This window comes from Ptychodera flava, chromosome 21 (genome assembly GCF_041260155.1).
Source record: "Ptychodera flava strain L36383 chromosome 21, AS_Pfla_20210202, whole genome shotgun sequence".
Classification (NCBI taxonomy): domain Eukaryota; kingdom Metazoa; phylum Hemichordata; class Enteropneusta; family Ptychoderidae; genus Ptychodera; species Ptychodera flava.
This window is the reverse complement of record NC_091948.1, coordinates 12,301,444-12,314,593: the sequence shown is the minus strand read 5'-3', so window position 1 is coordinate 12,314,593 and position 13,150 is coordinate 12,301,444. Positions and strand designations below refer to the sequence as shown.

Below are 13,150 nucleotides of genomic sequence, written 5' to 3'. Positions count from 1 at the left end.
CACACACACACACACACACACACACACGTGAGTGCGTACTTACAGGTAGAGGCCCAAGTTCTGGATTAGCTCTGGGTCTATTAATGGTCTGACTTCGTAGATTTGGATGTGTTCTGTTCATAAGTCTCGGATCAGTCTGATATTAAGAAAGACAATTTATTTTTAATTTGAGACTTGACTTAAAATAAACATCATAACAAGACTTCTGGATCACAGGAAATTATCATTGCTCATTGTTAATTAGACAACATTCACATAGTATTGACTCAATTCTTCATGTACATAGGTGTGTACATATCTGCTTGTATATTGACTTTTCAAAAAATCTTGCTTAACTTAACACACTCTTGACAGTCACTTTCTGCAAATAAAACATTCAATACATCTATATCCCTCTACAATCTGTTTGTCCATCTGTCTGTCTGTCCATCCGTTTGTCTGTCTGTCTGTCTGTCTGCCTGTCTGTCTCCTCTTTCAGTAAATGGACCACTCCGTGACAGAGCAAATGAGGGTTTTTTTCAACAATTTGCCCAGCAAATACAAGTAATTGAATGTTGTTACCCAGCTTGTTTTCCTAGTGTTATGGTCAATGAAGAACCACCTTCCATTGGGTGCCTTCTGGGCTTCCCAACCCGGTGGCAGGCTACCCAGTTCTGCGTGGGGTAACTCTGGCTGTTCTGCTGGCTGTTCAGGTATCCTGGGTATTGTCGGACTTGGCTGGGTTGTGTCTACTCGTTGGGTTGTCTGTGGTTGACAAAGATGGGGTCAAAAAGTGAACAGGATTCAAGATTTGATGAAGTCTCTTTCCTTTTCCTCAAAGAAATTAAGGCTCATTTGCAGCTACAGTATTCCATATGGTGAGACTAACAAAGACTGGAACAAAACTGAACAATTTTACAACACGTCATCATCCTAGTGGGTCCAAGTTCCTCCAAAAAAACTATAGAAGGCACCCCAGAAGGCCCTGTAAGGAACTCAGTTGCCTTTGTAAGGAAAGCTTGGTGTTCTTTAGGTGCACTAAACCTGTCCTCTAAGCATCTCTGATTCCAAAATCAACATCCATACAACGGACTCCAGGATCCAAGTCATCACTGACATATCGGTATTTGTTATGGTATCAACCCGTGCATGAAAACCAAAAAATAACGGTTCAAGAAACACTCTGTGCCAAAGACCACTGCCAAGATGAGTTGGTCTCTGTTATGTCTTTGCTTGTGCTTGTGAAAAAAGTCCACACACATGTCAAGCCAAGTTCAGGATCAAGGAAATCTGAGTGTTTGCACAGATTAGTCTGTGTCATAAGTCTTGTCAATCCATTTTGTCCATGTTGACAACAATCCAAACAAAAAAGATGCAAAAAAAGTGGAAGACAGAAACTGAACGCTCTATTCTTCAAGCCCGTTTTTGATATAAATTATAAAATTGAGTGTAGCAAACTGACTTCATCAAAGTGAGACAGAAAGAAGCTTAATGATATTCAGCTCATAATATTGTAACGACAGACTTTAACCCTTTCTAAACTATGGTTTAGCCCAAATCCATTGTTATCAATGGTGGCTGTGGACCTGTTTATGAGGAAGTGGAGGTGAAAAGGTTAAACGCTGTTGTGAGTTTCACATTAATTTGGCAGGCATGACATCTCACAGAAGATTAAGTCATGTAACTGATATAAATACAGTACAGAGATACGTTACTGGACAAACACACACACAGAGAAACAAGTTTAGGAAGGACTAAGACAAGAAATGCCACCACCAGAACACACGCAAAACATCTACAAATATGGACTTACATCAGTTGGATGGACATCAACATGACGAATCTGGGAATGAAGGCACATGGAAGGCAACACATAAATGAAGAAAAAGAGCATCAACAGGAAGCAAAAACAAAATCAGATTTCCAAAGAATAGGAAGTCTGCTATGTCATTTGCAATTGATCACCCAAAAAAGCGCCTTTGAACTGGGAGAGAACGAATCAAGACAACTATAGCATGTTTGCATGAGAATGAATTGCAAAAACATATACAGATCATTTGTGACATTTTGATGTGACAACACGGTACCACAGCTCTCTGAATTTCACAAACATTCTGTCACACTCTGAGCCCACAATGACAAAACACACCGAACATCTAGATAGAGGTACAATGTAAGTATCAGTTTGCAGTACAGAGATTGTTCTATTCTACCATTTCCCAAATACTTCGTGAACAGTTTTGTAGATGGCTCTTGAAATTTCAACTTACAGATGCTGCTGATTCCTCTGGTGGTCCTGACAGTGATTCGTCTTCACTTATCAACCTTCTCATTCGGTAGTTATTGACAGCTTGCTGTTGTAAATGACCATCACTGGGTGTGCCAGTAGCTCTGGAAACAACAGTTACATTGCAATTTGGTCACTGAGGGCGCTCTCACTTGATGCCAAATATGGAAGTTGTCCAGATCAAAGTGGTGCATCTGTTCAAAGCAACTGACAGATACAGTCGGAGCACAGCAGCCTACTGATGGCCTGTGCTGACGGAGCTCGCATTCCACAATTTAGTGAAATTGGATACTTGTGTTTTATACGGAAAAGCTGCATGTTACTTCAGAATAACATGGGGAGATAATTATGGCCCAATGATTATCAAGCAAAAGAATAAATTGACCCTGAGGTCAAATAACAATCATTGAATTGTTTCTCAACCTATTAAAGTCTCTTACAAATATGATGCCATGAAATGATTTTGTTTCACTTTTGTTTCATTTTTTTTTTTTGGTTTTTATTACTTGTTTATCTTTTTATATATATAGCACACAAGATCCAACTACTGACATGATATAACACAAACAGGAATGTGCAGATGTCGCGGTGATTCTCACATGCTGCAAGACAATATGGGTAAAAGTTCACTGTTCAGAACAGTACCTTGCATAGATCTGATCTCACAGATATGAACATTTTCTGCCATCACAGTAGTAAATCATTTTTTATAGTTTAATTTTTTTTTTAAGCAAACGATCAGACAGGTCTGATACAGTTTGTCTCATTCGATACATGCACGGATGACAAACAAAACATTTTCTCCTTTTGGCCTGATGTTCAGTATTTTTCTCCTTAACCATTCATTGCCCTTTGGTCTTCTCAGATTCACCGTAAATAAAATGATAATTTGACAGTAACTATTCACAACCCTCTGCTTAACATTGCTATCATCTTATCTTACATCTCTGAATGACAGAAATTGTTAGCTAATGAAATTTGCCGAATCTGTGTCTATTCCATTGTACTTTCTGCTTCAGATGATCTTTTCTGTGTAGTCATTCCTAAATGAAATTTGTGTCATGCCGACTCTACCAACTTTTTTCTGTCATTTTGAAAGTATTAACCTATTTTCCAAGCTTTGAAAGTCTTCCATAAAAAAATTGTGACCATTCAAGTTTCAGTATCCTGTGTACGAACACAATAGGATGAGAGATCTTCCCTTTTCTGTCATCAAAAATTGAAGTTGTTAACTTTACCATATCCTCAAAGTTGTACAGTTCTGACATATTATGATGCTGATACAACCTAATGCAGTATTTACAATTCAACACTACCCTTTGAGGTATGTTGCAATTTATTTTCTGGAAGGTAGGTGACTTTAATACATGAAGGAGGGTCATGAGATAACAATGGGCTGCGATCAGTTCTCTTTTACTGTACCACAACTTACTACTTACCCTCCCCTAAATATATGAATGGACCAACCTAATCCACTGAAAAATGCACAGTTGAATTACAATGTGATGGCTCCACAGTTAAAACATTGCACAAATTCCATACTTTTACCACAGATGTGAATCTCTGTGCATCAAAAGACCATGACGAACAGTACTCTCAATGTCATGGAAAACAGGGGTGGCCAATTTAAATAACAATACATATTTGCATACTCTTGTGTTGTGCAAATGTGTTCTTTTGTTTAGTTATTAAAATAATAAATAGATTTCTCCAAACACACAGGAGGTGGGCCAGCCCCTACTAAACCCCCACTTGGAGAACCTTGACTTACCCTGTTGGCCTCTCCCATTGTGTTGTCCTGGAAACATGATTCACATAGAAAACCCTACCATTGTTGTCCACTCTCTCTTCCCATTGTGGCGGCAAAGGCGGCAGTGACGAGCTCTGTCGCAGCGTTGTTTGCTGTTCATTCTCGTTGCTCATGTCTACCACCTCCCAGCCAGGCTGAAACACAAAAAGAACATAAGAACTGGTCAGCGTGAGGATCAACGATGTCAAACGAGTATTGACACTGTGTTTGCGGTCACAGAGGCTATCACAGACACTTTTATTTCATGGCAAATTTGCAAGGGCATCTTTACGTATGAAATTCACAACATCACAACTGACCCAATCTTGCTACACTGATCATTTAGACTTTGTTGCTCACGTTTTTCCCCCTAAGTATCACAAATTCACCACTTGACGAGAGGAGGGCACTTAGCATGTACAGCATGAATTGTCAAACTCAAGCAGAGGATTAATTCAGAAACATTACGCTCTACCTCATTAACTTCTTCTTGTTCGGACTGGTCATCTGACTCTTCCACTGTCTCACCTCTTGTGTACCCAATTTGCAACCTCAAGTGACCCTTGACTCTTGACCTTGCACTGTAAAAAATTGACGGTGTAGAAATTTTGAAATCTCTGTGCCAATGAAATCACTACACTGAGGCAAATGAAATGTGTACAAATGTATGCACGTACAAATATCCTCCCCTTTCTCACATAGAGTACAAACATGAAAGATGTCAATGACTCACCTTCTTGGTCTTAGGATAAAGTCTCTGAAAGGTAGTTCCCTATCTGCATTTTCTGTCTGAAATATTCGGGAAAACATTAAGTTTATTTCAAATGCAAAACATTTGCCATATATAAGCCTACAACGTTTCTTGTATCTTTTTATTTTTTATCTTTACAAAGGGTGTACTGCCTGTTGACAAGCAATGATTTCATAAACTGCCCTTGACATAAACAGTGTGTCATGTTTTTAAAAATAGAAATAGTACTACTGATGAGTTTATGATTTTCTAAATTTTGTAAGATGTGCTATAGTTGGCATCTCGGAGAAGAGCTCTTCCAGATTACTGTTTTTCTTTCATTAATGGCCGACGTGTTATCAGGATGAAGTGGAGCATATTTTTGCAGTAGAAACACTTTTGAAATTCAATGAAACAGTTTGAAACATAACATCATATGTCAACAGCTGTTTGTATTCCGTACTGGGAAACCTAAGTCATCATGCATGACAAAGTCCGTGCCCATAATCAGTCAGTAGTATTGTTGACTGACTATATTTCTACATTTAATATGCATTAGAAAGGGTGTGTGGAATTAAAAGACTCCATGTAGATTCCCATCAAGCCAAACTTCAAAATAAATTTTAAGAGTTGACTGTCAGATATGTACATTTCAGTTAACAGTTGTGGTGTGTGATCAATGATGAGAGTGGGTATGTGTTCTATGTTAACATAGGTCTTTCTTTTATACCTTTATTTCATATCTTTACACGGAGTCATTCACACTCTTCATCAATGCACATTTTGAAATTAATCGCTCCAGCTGTGTCTGAGAAATCACCCCAGATGGATGCACACACAGACACATGGACGGACTAACAAAGCCTAATCTTGAAATCTCACCATGTATGTCCTGCAGGAGCTAAATATCAATCAAAAGGAAATTTACATTTCTTTTCATTCTATATTGCTGTTGAATATGGTTTCATATCGCTACTTCAAATCTTATAATTATGGTAATAAACTGTATATCAACATGGCAATCACTTCATACATGTTCACAAAGAATTCAACTTACTGTTAATGACTGCAACGGCATTTCAACTTGCCCAAGAAAATCATCCCTGGTCTGTAAAAAAAATGAGCAAACGCCAATAAAGGGACATCTTAAGATTTGTGGACACATTTGGTTTTGAACTCAAAGGGATTTTCTTGGGCGGCTTTAAATATAAGTGACAGTACATGTGGACTCCCTAGTTAACAAAAAATTCACACAAAATTTTTTTTGTGTCCACTCATCTTAAATCTTGCCCCAATAAGAATCGGCAGTAATTGTGATAAACTACATATTTGACAAATGCTTGCAAAACATTTCCATAAAGAGCGTCAAACAATAAGTTAATTTACAAGTGTAATCACAAGAATTTATTCACACACTCCCAGACTGTGACACACACAGTCTACGCACTGTAAAGTAATAATATCTTACCACTCTATTTTCATCAAAAACTTCAAAGAGTAATCTGTTGTCTCTAGGATTCACCTGCAAAGCATGAAATATGTTGTTGAAATGCATTACCATAATTCAAGCTTGGAAGGGGTATTTCTATCGGCACCTCCAAAAGACTATCCTCATAATCTAGGTAAACATTTCATTTATCATACATACTTATTTCTGACATATCTGTGCATAATGATAAGATCAGCTTGTAATCTGGGCCAAATGTTGCATATAATATTCATTGTGTATACGTTGTTGTTGTCCAGGGTTGCTAAAATCACATGAAAACACTGAAATCACACACTGTACAGTTTACACATTACTACTATATGACCAGAAACTGATACACATAACATGGTTTAATGTTTTTGTACTGTTACATACTCACCCTGAACAAGAATTCCTCTTCCCATTTTGGATTCAGAGTCTGCAGGAGAAGAGCAAGTAAAAATATGGAATTTAAAATCGATGTGCTTTCTCAATATTGATGGACTTGAATGTTTCATTTAAGGTATAATACTTTTCTGGTACTTCAACTTCTTGTGGGGATCATTTTAAAGCTATTGGAGAAAGAAAAACTTTCAGTGTCTTAGTTTTACAAAAATTGATGATTCTATTTTCCCCATAGACAACACAGGAATGGGTGGCCATTCAATGGCCATATCATTATGATAAATGTTTGGTAATTTTTTGGGCCGACTTGCAGCGATTTCGAAGCTGTTATCCAATTGGGTGGCTGAATCTTACCAATATAATGAAAACAATACAAATAGACTCCCTAAGTGACTGTGAATAGTGACAATCGACCAATCAGATATAACCTTGCAAACACGCTGCGAGTCAGCCGAATTTTTTCTCCAGTACATAACTTTGCACGGTGACCCCTGACCTTTCTTTTTGATTTGGTAAGAGAATGAGTTGAAAGTTTCATTGAGGAAAGTTTGAGCAAAAGTTTAAGTCTTTCACTTTCTAGGCACACGCTACCGTAAAAGGGAAAAAGTATGCTTGCTGAGAGCCAATGCAACTTGTTAACACTTTATTTTTTTAGCAGCTATGGAAAAGGGTGAACAAAAGGAGTAAGTATGCACTTACAATTGTATTCCACCAGGAAGATTAATGTTAGGCAGATACACGTTTGACCAGTGTTTTCACTTTAGCTAAATTGACCAGCTGTTCGCTGATTTTGGCAGACTTTTTAATACATATGTTCTAATTCGAGATGGGTGATGCATTCTCTGTGATTTCCTCCCTTTTCCTGGCTGATTTCTACGTCAATCATAAATCTGCACCATCCGTACTACTATCAATATTAATAAATTTTCATCATCTTGTTCACTTCAACCTCAGCAAAGTACTTTTCATCAACAAGGTAAATATACAGCAGTGTTTTTTGCTTTGCAATAATTGCTTATCATGTGTTTATATATTTATATACAGAGTGGTTGTTTTTCAATACGTAAAATGTTATATTTTTGCATTCATAGAGAATTTGCTTACTCCTGGAACTCAGGGCTAACTTTGATTGGATTGATTCCTTGTCAATGACACATATTCTCAATCATGTCAACTGTGATGGACTGGTCTCTGGAGGTAGGAGTTTATGTTCTCTCTTATACTTTTAATTCTTGCACTAGTAACCCATATTATAAATGTATGTACAGTGTCTACCACTGTACCAGGATTTTTATCTGGTGAACATGCTGCAAAGTATTATAGAAAGCTGGAACACTGCCAGCAGTTCAACACTTTCCCTGATAAATCAAATACTGTGTCATCTCCTGGCATAATGTCAAAGGTCACAGTTGTACGACACGCAATGTGGACAGAGGAGTTCAAAGGTCAATCCTGGTTGTAGTAAATCTGGAGTTGATTGATATCTGTTGTAAAAGACTTCACTTGATCTCCGGAAATTTTCACTGTATGGGCTATTAAGAAGTGTACACTGATGAATCGACATGAACAGTACAGAATGTTTCACATTGTGGTATTGCATACTGAGTGCACATACTTTGTGAACTAATTACGTGATGAGGCTCTCAAATCTCATGTGCAACTAGATTTGACAGAGAGAGAAAGCCTGACAGTGAGATACTAAACTCAAAACAAAGCGAGGACCCGTCATCTCATTCAACTTCAAGATCAATGTATCATGACATTGCAAAACAAGTCGACTAAATGTTCTCCTACACACAATGAAGCACCTTGAAGCCTGAACGCATAAAACACTCAAATAAACAAAACACAAAGACACAAATGCAGCTGGCATGTCCATGAACCACTGTGGCTATTACGCATTTGTAAACACATTAACGATGATGACATCTCACCGTGACATGACAATTTCTAATCTGTCAATTAATTAATTATATTATGAAAACATTAAAGGGATGACTTAATTACTAGGGTTCCTGGCAAGCTCTATACCCGCACAACAGATGTGAATCTAAAGCAGCTGATTATGGTATATTACAACTGCTTTCATACCGATATTAATAAGCTATTAACAACACACCACAATTGTATAGGGGTGATACCAGTGTCAATATGCTAATTATGATACACTTCAACGGCTCTAAATATTCTCATAAAATTTATCAGTTTTCATGAGATACAGTTTCTCAATGAGGCTACAGCTCGGCTGTTTTTTTCTCGGAAAGAATCTAAGGAGGCATCTTGGTACAGTATTTAGGGTACCAAACTCACTATCAGAGATTGGCGAGTTCAAAGCACAGTGTTGTGTCCTTGAGCACATGGCACTTTACTCCTCATGGAGGAGGTGAAGGGTAATAGTGGGACCCTAAAACAAAGGGGGAAGGTCTTTATTCCCCTTTCCCCTTTATTTTGGATTTGCCCCTCCTCATTGTTTAATAGGGTAGTGGACAGAATGTATCTCATCCTGTGAATGGGTGTTCATCTGTAGGATGATAGAATGAACTATAACATGAAGCTGTGTGTTACGGCAACAATTTTACCTTTTTGATAGTTTTTGTGGTCACTGTACAGATAAGCCCCTCATCTCGGTCACCTCGGAAAACATGGATTTTCACGTAAGGATCACTGAAAAAGAAAGAAAAAATATTGAATGGAGCAACGACAGACAATACTGAATCTGATATACAAATATGCATTATACAATGTAAGCAAACAGTGTACCACCAGATAGATACACAGACACTTTGGTTGGCGTGATAGAGATAGATTTTGTTTCAATATCCTCTTCCTGAAATATACTTGACTCTATTGCATGAATGAACTTGAGAGTTGAACAACATGGTAGTTGTGGAAATGATAATTTTGACAGGAAAATGTTTGGCTGTTCACTCATCCAGTATTGATTGTATGGTATGTTTCAGTGAACACCATGTCACACACATATAAATTTACTGTTACTGTCACTAAAAAAATGTTACATTAGAAAACTCGGAAACAGCATACAGTGGCACTTGGCCTTTAAGCCCTAATAATACCCTTGTAAAATGCACAACAATGCTACTGTGAATAGGGTGACGAGTTAGAGGCCTGACTGTGAAAATTGGACAGTGAAAACATATAAACTTCCAAATATCACGACATATGGTGTGCTGTTGTAGCCTCCAACAGGCTGAAGGAAAATTTTCAGCATTGGTAGAAATTATGTACCCGCAAAGAATGCACGCACATGATTCATTTGTGTACAACCCTGATATATGCCAGCAACAAATCTAACACTCAAGACTGAAGTGCTTTGGTATATGCACATGAAATGACTGGACATACTTGAAATGGCAAATGAGTTACTAACATCTCTTTGCATTAAGGCAGAATGCGCCTCAAGGGCAGATATTCAGGCCTTCAAATTTTTATAATTCTTTTCTGATCTACCACTTGTGGGAGCTCATTTTAAAGCTCTTGAAGTAAGAAAAATTTTCACAGTCTTAGATTTTTGAAAATCAAAAATTTATTCCCAATAGAGTTATCACAGGATAACTGCCATTTTCTAAATTCAAATTTTGGTAAAGTTAATTAATTTGTTTCTCTAGTACCAAACTTTGTATTGTGATCCCCAGTTTTTATTCTTCATTTGGTAAGAGAATGGATGAAGGTTTCATTTGGGAAAGTTTGAGCAAAAGGTTAAGATCTTTCACTCTCAAGGCACGTACTACCTTAATTAGGAATTTATGAAATGAGATCAATGTGTAAGCCTGTATCAGGAGTTTTCTAAAATAATCTGACATTGGTGTGGAGTCTCAACAGTACTCTCTGTTATCTCAGTAATGTCTGGAGCAATGGAATTTATAACTGCCAACTTCAAAAGATTTTAGATTTAATCATAGACTGTCTTGCTTCTTCTGTATATGATTTAATCAACACTGGCGCAGTCTAGAGGTTTATGGTACCTTAGGGAAACCAACCTAGAATGAAGTTCATGTCTCGTTTGATGTTTCAGATCCCTTTACAATCAAGCTGAAAGTATTCTCAAATTATCATTTATAATTCAACACTTTTTCTCAAATTGTTGTCTCTATGGTTATTAATCTCCTCTCCCTACTCTATAATTTTTGAAAAATTACGAAAATGATATTATCTCATTAGGAAACTCTCACTCTACAGGTGGCTATGGAAGACATTAGGGTGACATAACAATGCGGTCACACTGATCTGCATTTCAGTTATCTTTGATATACTGTAATCATGCATATTTTCTGACCAAATCACTACTGCCACTATACAGTTTGATAGATATGTTGAAACTAGGAAAGGATCCATATCCCATTTTACACCTGCAATCTTATCATTTTAGGATTCCGTTTTTAGACCTCCATGACCTTTGACCAGGGTCGAAAGTCATATCGATGAAATATGCAAAGTATAAGGGGGAAAATTATGCCCCTACACAACCAGGACATAAGCAAAATAATGCCAAAGCAAAGCCCAACGCAAATCCATTGTCTCTGGACGAGCAATAATTTGCCAAATAATTTATTGAAAAACAAAAAATTTTGGTAAAAGAACATGTTTGACTTCAACTCAGTTTGGCTGGATATAAATCATACTCGATTTTAGAAGCTGGTTACGCATTTATTTATACCTTCATTTCAGTTCATGTCATCCCCCCTTCAATAAGCAAAAATTTGATAGCGTGAAAATCCAAACATGATATAAAATTGTTGAAATGCACTGTCAGAAATCTAAACTGTCGTCAGGGTTTTGATCAACAAACATTTCAAAACCAAATCGGAACAATGATTGATTATCATGCACAAACACGCTTTTGAATGGTGTTACTGTTTGCATAAACATGTTCAGTTGATGTAAAGTATAGTCATCATAATCAAGAGCCAAACCCCATCCCCTTTAACACAATGACTGAGTATTGATTTCCATGGGCATGGATGTTCCTTTGTAAAGGCTAGCTATGAACCTGGTAAATTTGAAACTACCTCAAGTTGTACAACCCTAGTCGTTAATGACTTACTATACCACAGTCAAACTTTGCAAAACTCCAGCTAATAACAGAATTACGCTGCCTGAAAATATGCAACAATGAGATTTACATGTATCAGTAACATCTCCGATGGGAATTAAAAATCCTAGGTGTATTGTATTTGTCTGCTCCAGTTGTCAAATCAAATTTCGTCAGTATTTATTTTTCTGATTTCTACTGTATTTGATAAAATTGAGCTTTGGACTTCACTAAAAGGTTCAAAATTGGTGTTTCAATAAACATGAATAAATTAGCATAACATTACGCATGTATAGCATAAATCATAGGTTGCTCAATCAATTATTATGACATACTATACTGAAGCCTTGATTTTCACGTCAATATTTAAAAAGTTTAAGCAAGTTTCCAAGGCTAATAATATCCCATGAGAAAATTTTGATTTTTTTTATTTTTTGCGATATTTGATAAAACTATTATATTGTATTATATTTCACAGTCAGTAATTTGAGTAAATCACTCGTGTCTTGAAATTCTCATGTACAGGGAAGTTTAAGACATTTCCATGCAGGAAATGACACTATTTCAATTTTACAACATTCAAATTGAGAAATATTAAAATCTTTTTTTTTCAGTTAGTCAAGGTCATGTATCTACAGACTACATAAACATCAATATTTTCTTTACTTGTAAGATACATGTACACCTATAGCTCCAGTAAATCAATACAATGTACCTAGGAAGACTAGTAGATGTTGTCTTTATAGGGCTTCATTCATGAGTACACATAGCTTTTACAACACACTTGAATTAAGCCATAAACACATCTTAATACGTGATTATCACACTATGATAACCTATGTGTCACCAGTCCCTCAAATCATTGTCCATATACATGTATGTGAGGACACAAAATGTTAAACAACTTGAACCTACGGTAGTCAAGCTTCACCATTTTGCTGCACACTTACAGTTGAACTTGGACGTGGCGAGAGTGTATCAAACACATTTAATTTGCAAAAATGGTATGAATAAATGTATGCTTGAGTAGCAATATTCAGCCGCGAGTCATGAAAGTCACTTTCCTAATGATACCATTTTGACATACCACTCATGTTGTTTCCGTGCGATACAGTAGGTGCAACTGAGTTTAACCTTACGCTGTTCAGCGTGTGGTAACAAACTGATTACTCTATTCTGTCAATGTTAAAACAAAAGACGATTGCTCGGTCACTACCAATACTGAATGACTTATATGTATAAACAGTTTTCAATTTTTACTTGCTTGTTGAAGTCAACAAATGCGACCTACAATACACTTCATTAAAAGGGTTGAGTGTTTGACCTTTAAAAGGTCACGGTGGGTGAGTGCACTGTAAATGTTACTCAGACCATCTGAAAGTTTGAAATGGTTGTTGCCACAGCGATGTACAGAAGCATTGTACAAAGTTGGCAGGCAGAGC

At 36.9% G+C, this 13,150-nt stretch overlaps 1 protein-coding gene across 2 annotated transcripts in view; it reads right to left on the bottom strand.

Moving 5' to 3' along the window:
• Positions 1–13,150, bottom strand: part of LOC139121423 (E3 ubiquitin-protein ligase NEDD4-like) — a 40,785-nt gene that overhangs the window by 15,192 nt on the left and 12,443 nt on the right. The window contains exons 3-13 of one of the 2 annotated variants that reach the window (XM_070686280.1): positions 9,238–9,322; positions 6,654–6,692; positions 6,254–6,307; positions 5,843–5,893; positions 4,789–4,844; positions 4,531–4,636; positions 4,038–4,210; positions 2,250–2,370; positions 1,793–1,822; positions 562–744; positions 44–136 (exon numbers count right to left, since the gene is read on the bottom strand). In XM_070686280.1, the coding sequence (XP_070542381.1) occupies positions 44–136; positions 562–744; positions 1,793–1,822; positions 2,250–2,370; positions 4,038–4,210; positions 4,531–4,636; positions 4,789–4,844; positions 5,843–5,893; positions 6,254–6,307; positions 6,654–6,692; positions 9,238–9,322 (991 nt within the window). The remainder of the gene's footprint in view (positions 1–43; positions 137–561; positions 745–1,792; positions 1,823–2,249; positions 2,371–4,037; positions 4,211–4,530; positions 4,637–4,788; positions 4,845–5,842; positions 5,894–6,253; positions 6,308–6,653; positions 6,693–9,237; positions 9,323–13,150) is intronic. The other variant, XM_070686281.1, reaches the window with a different exon arrangement.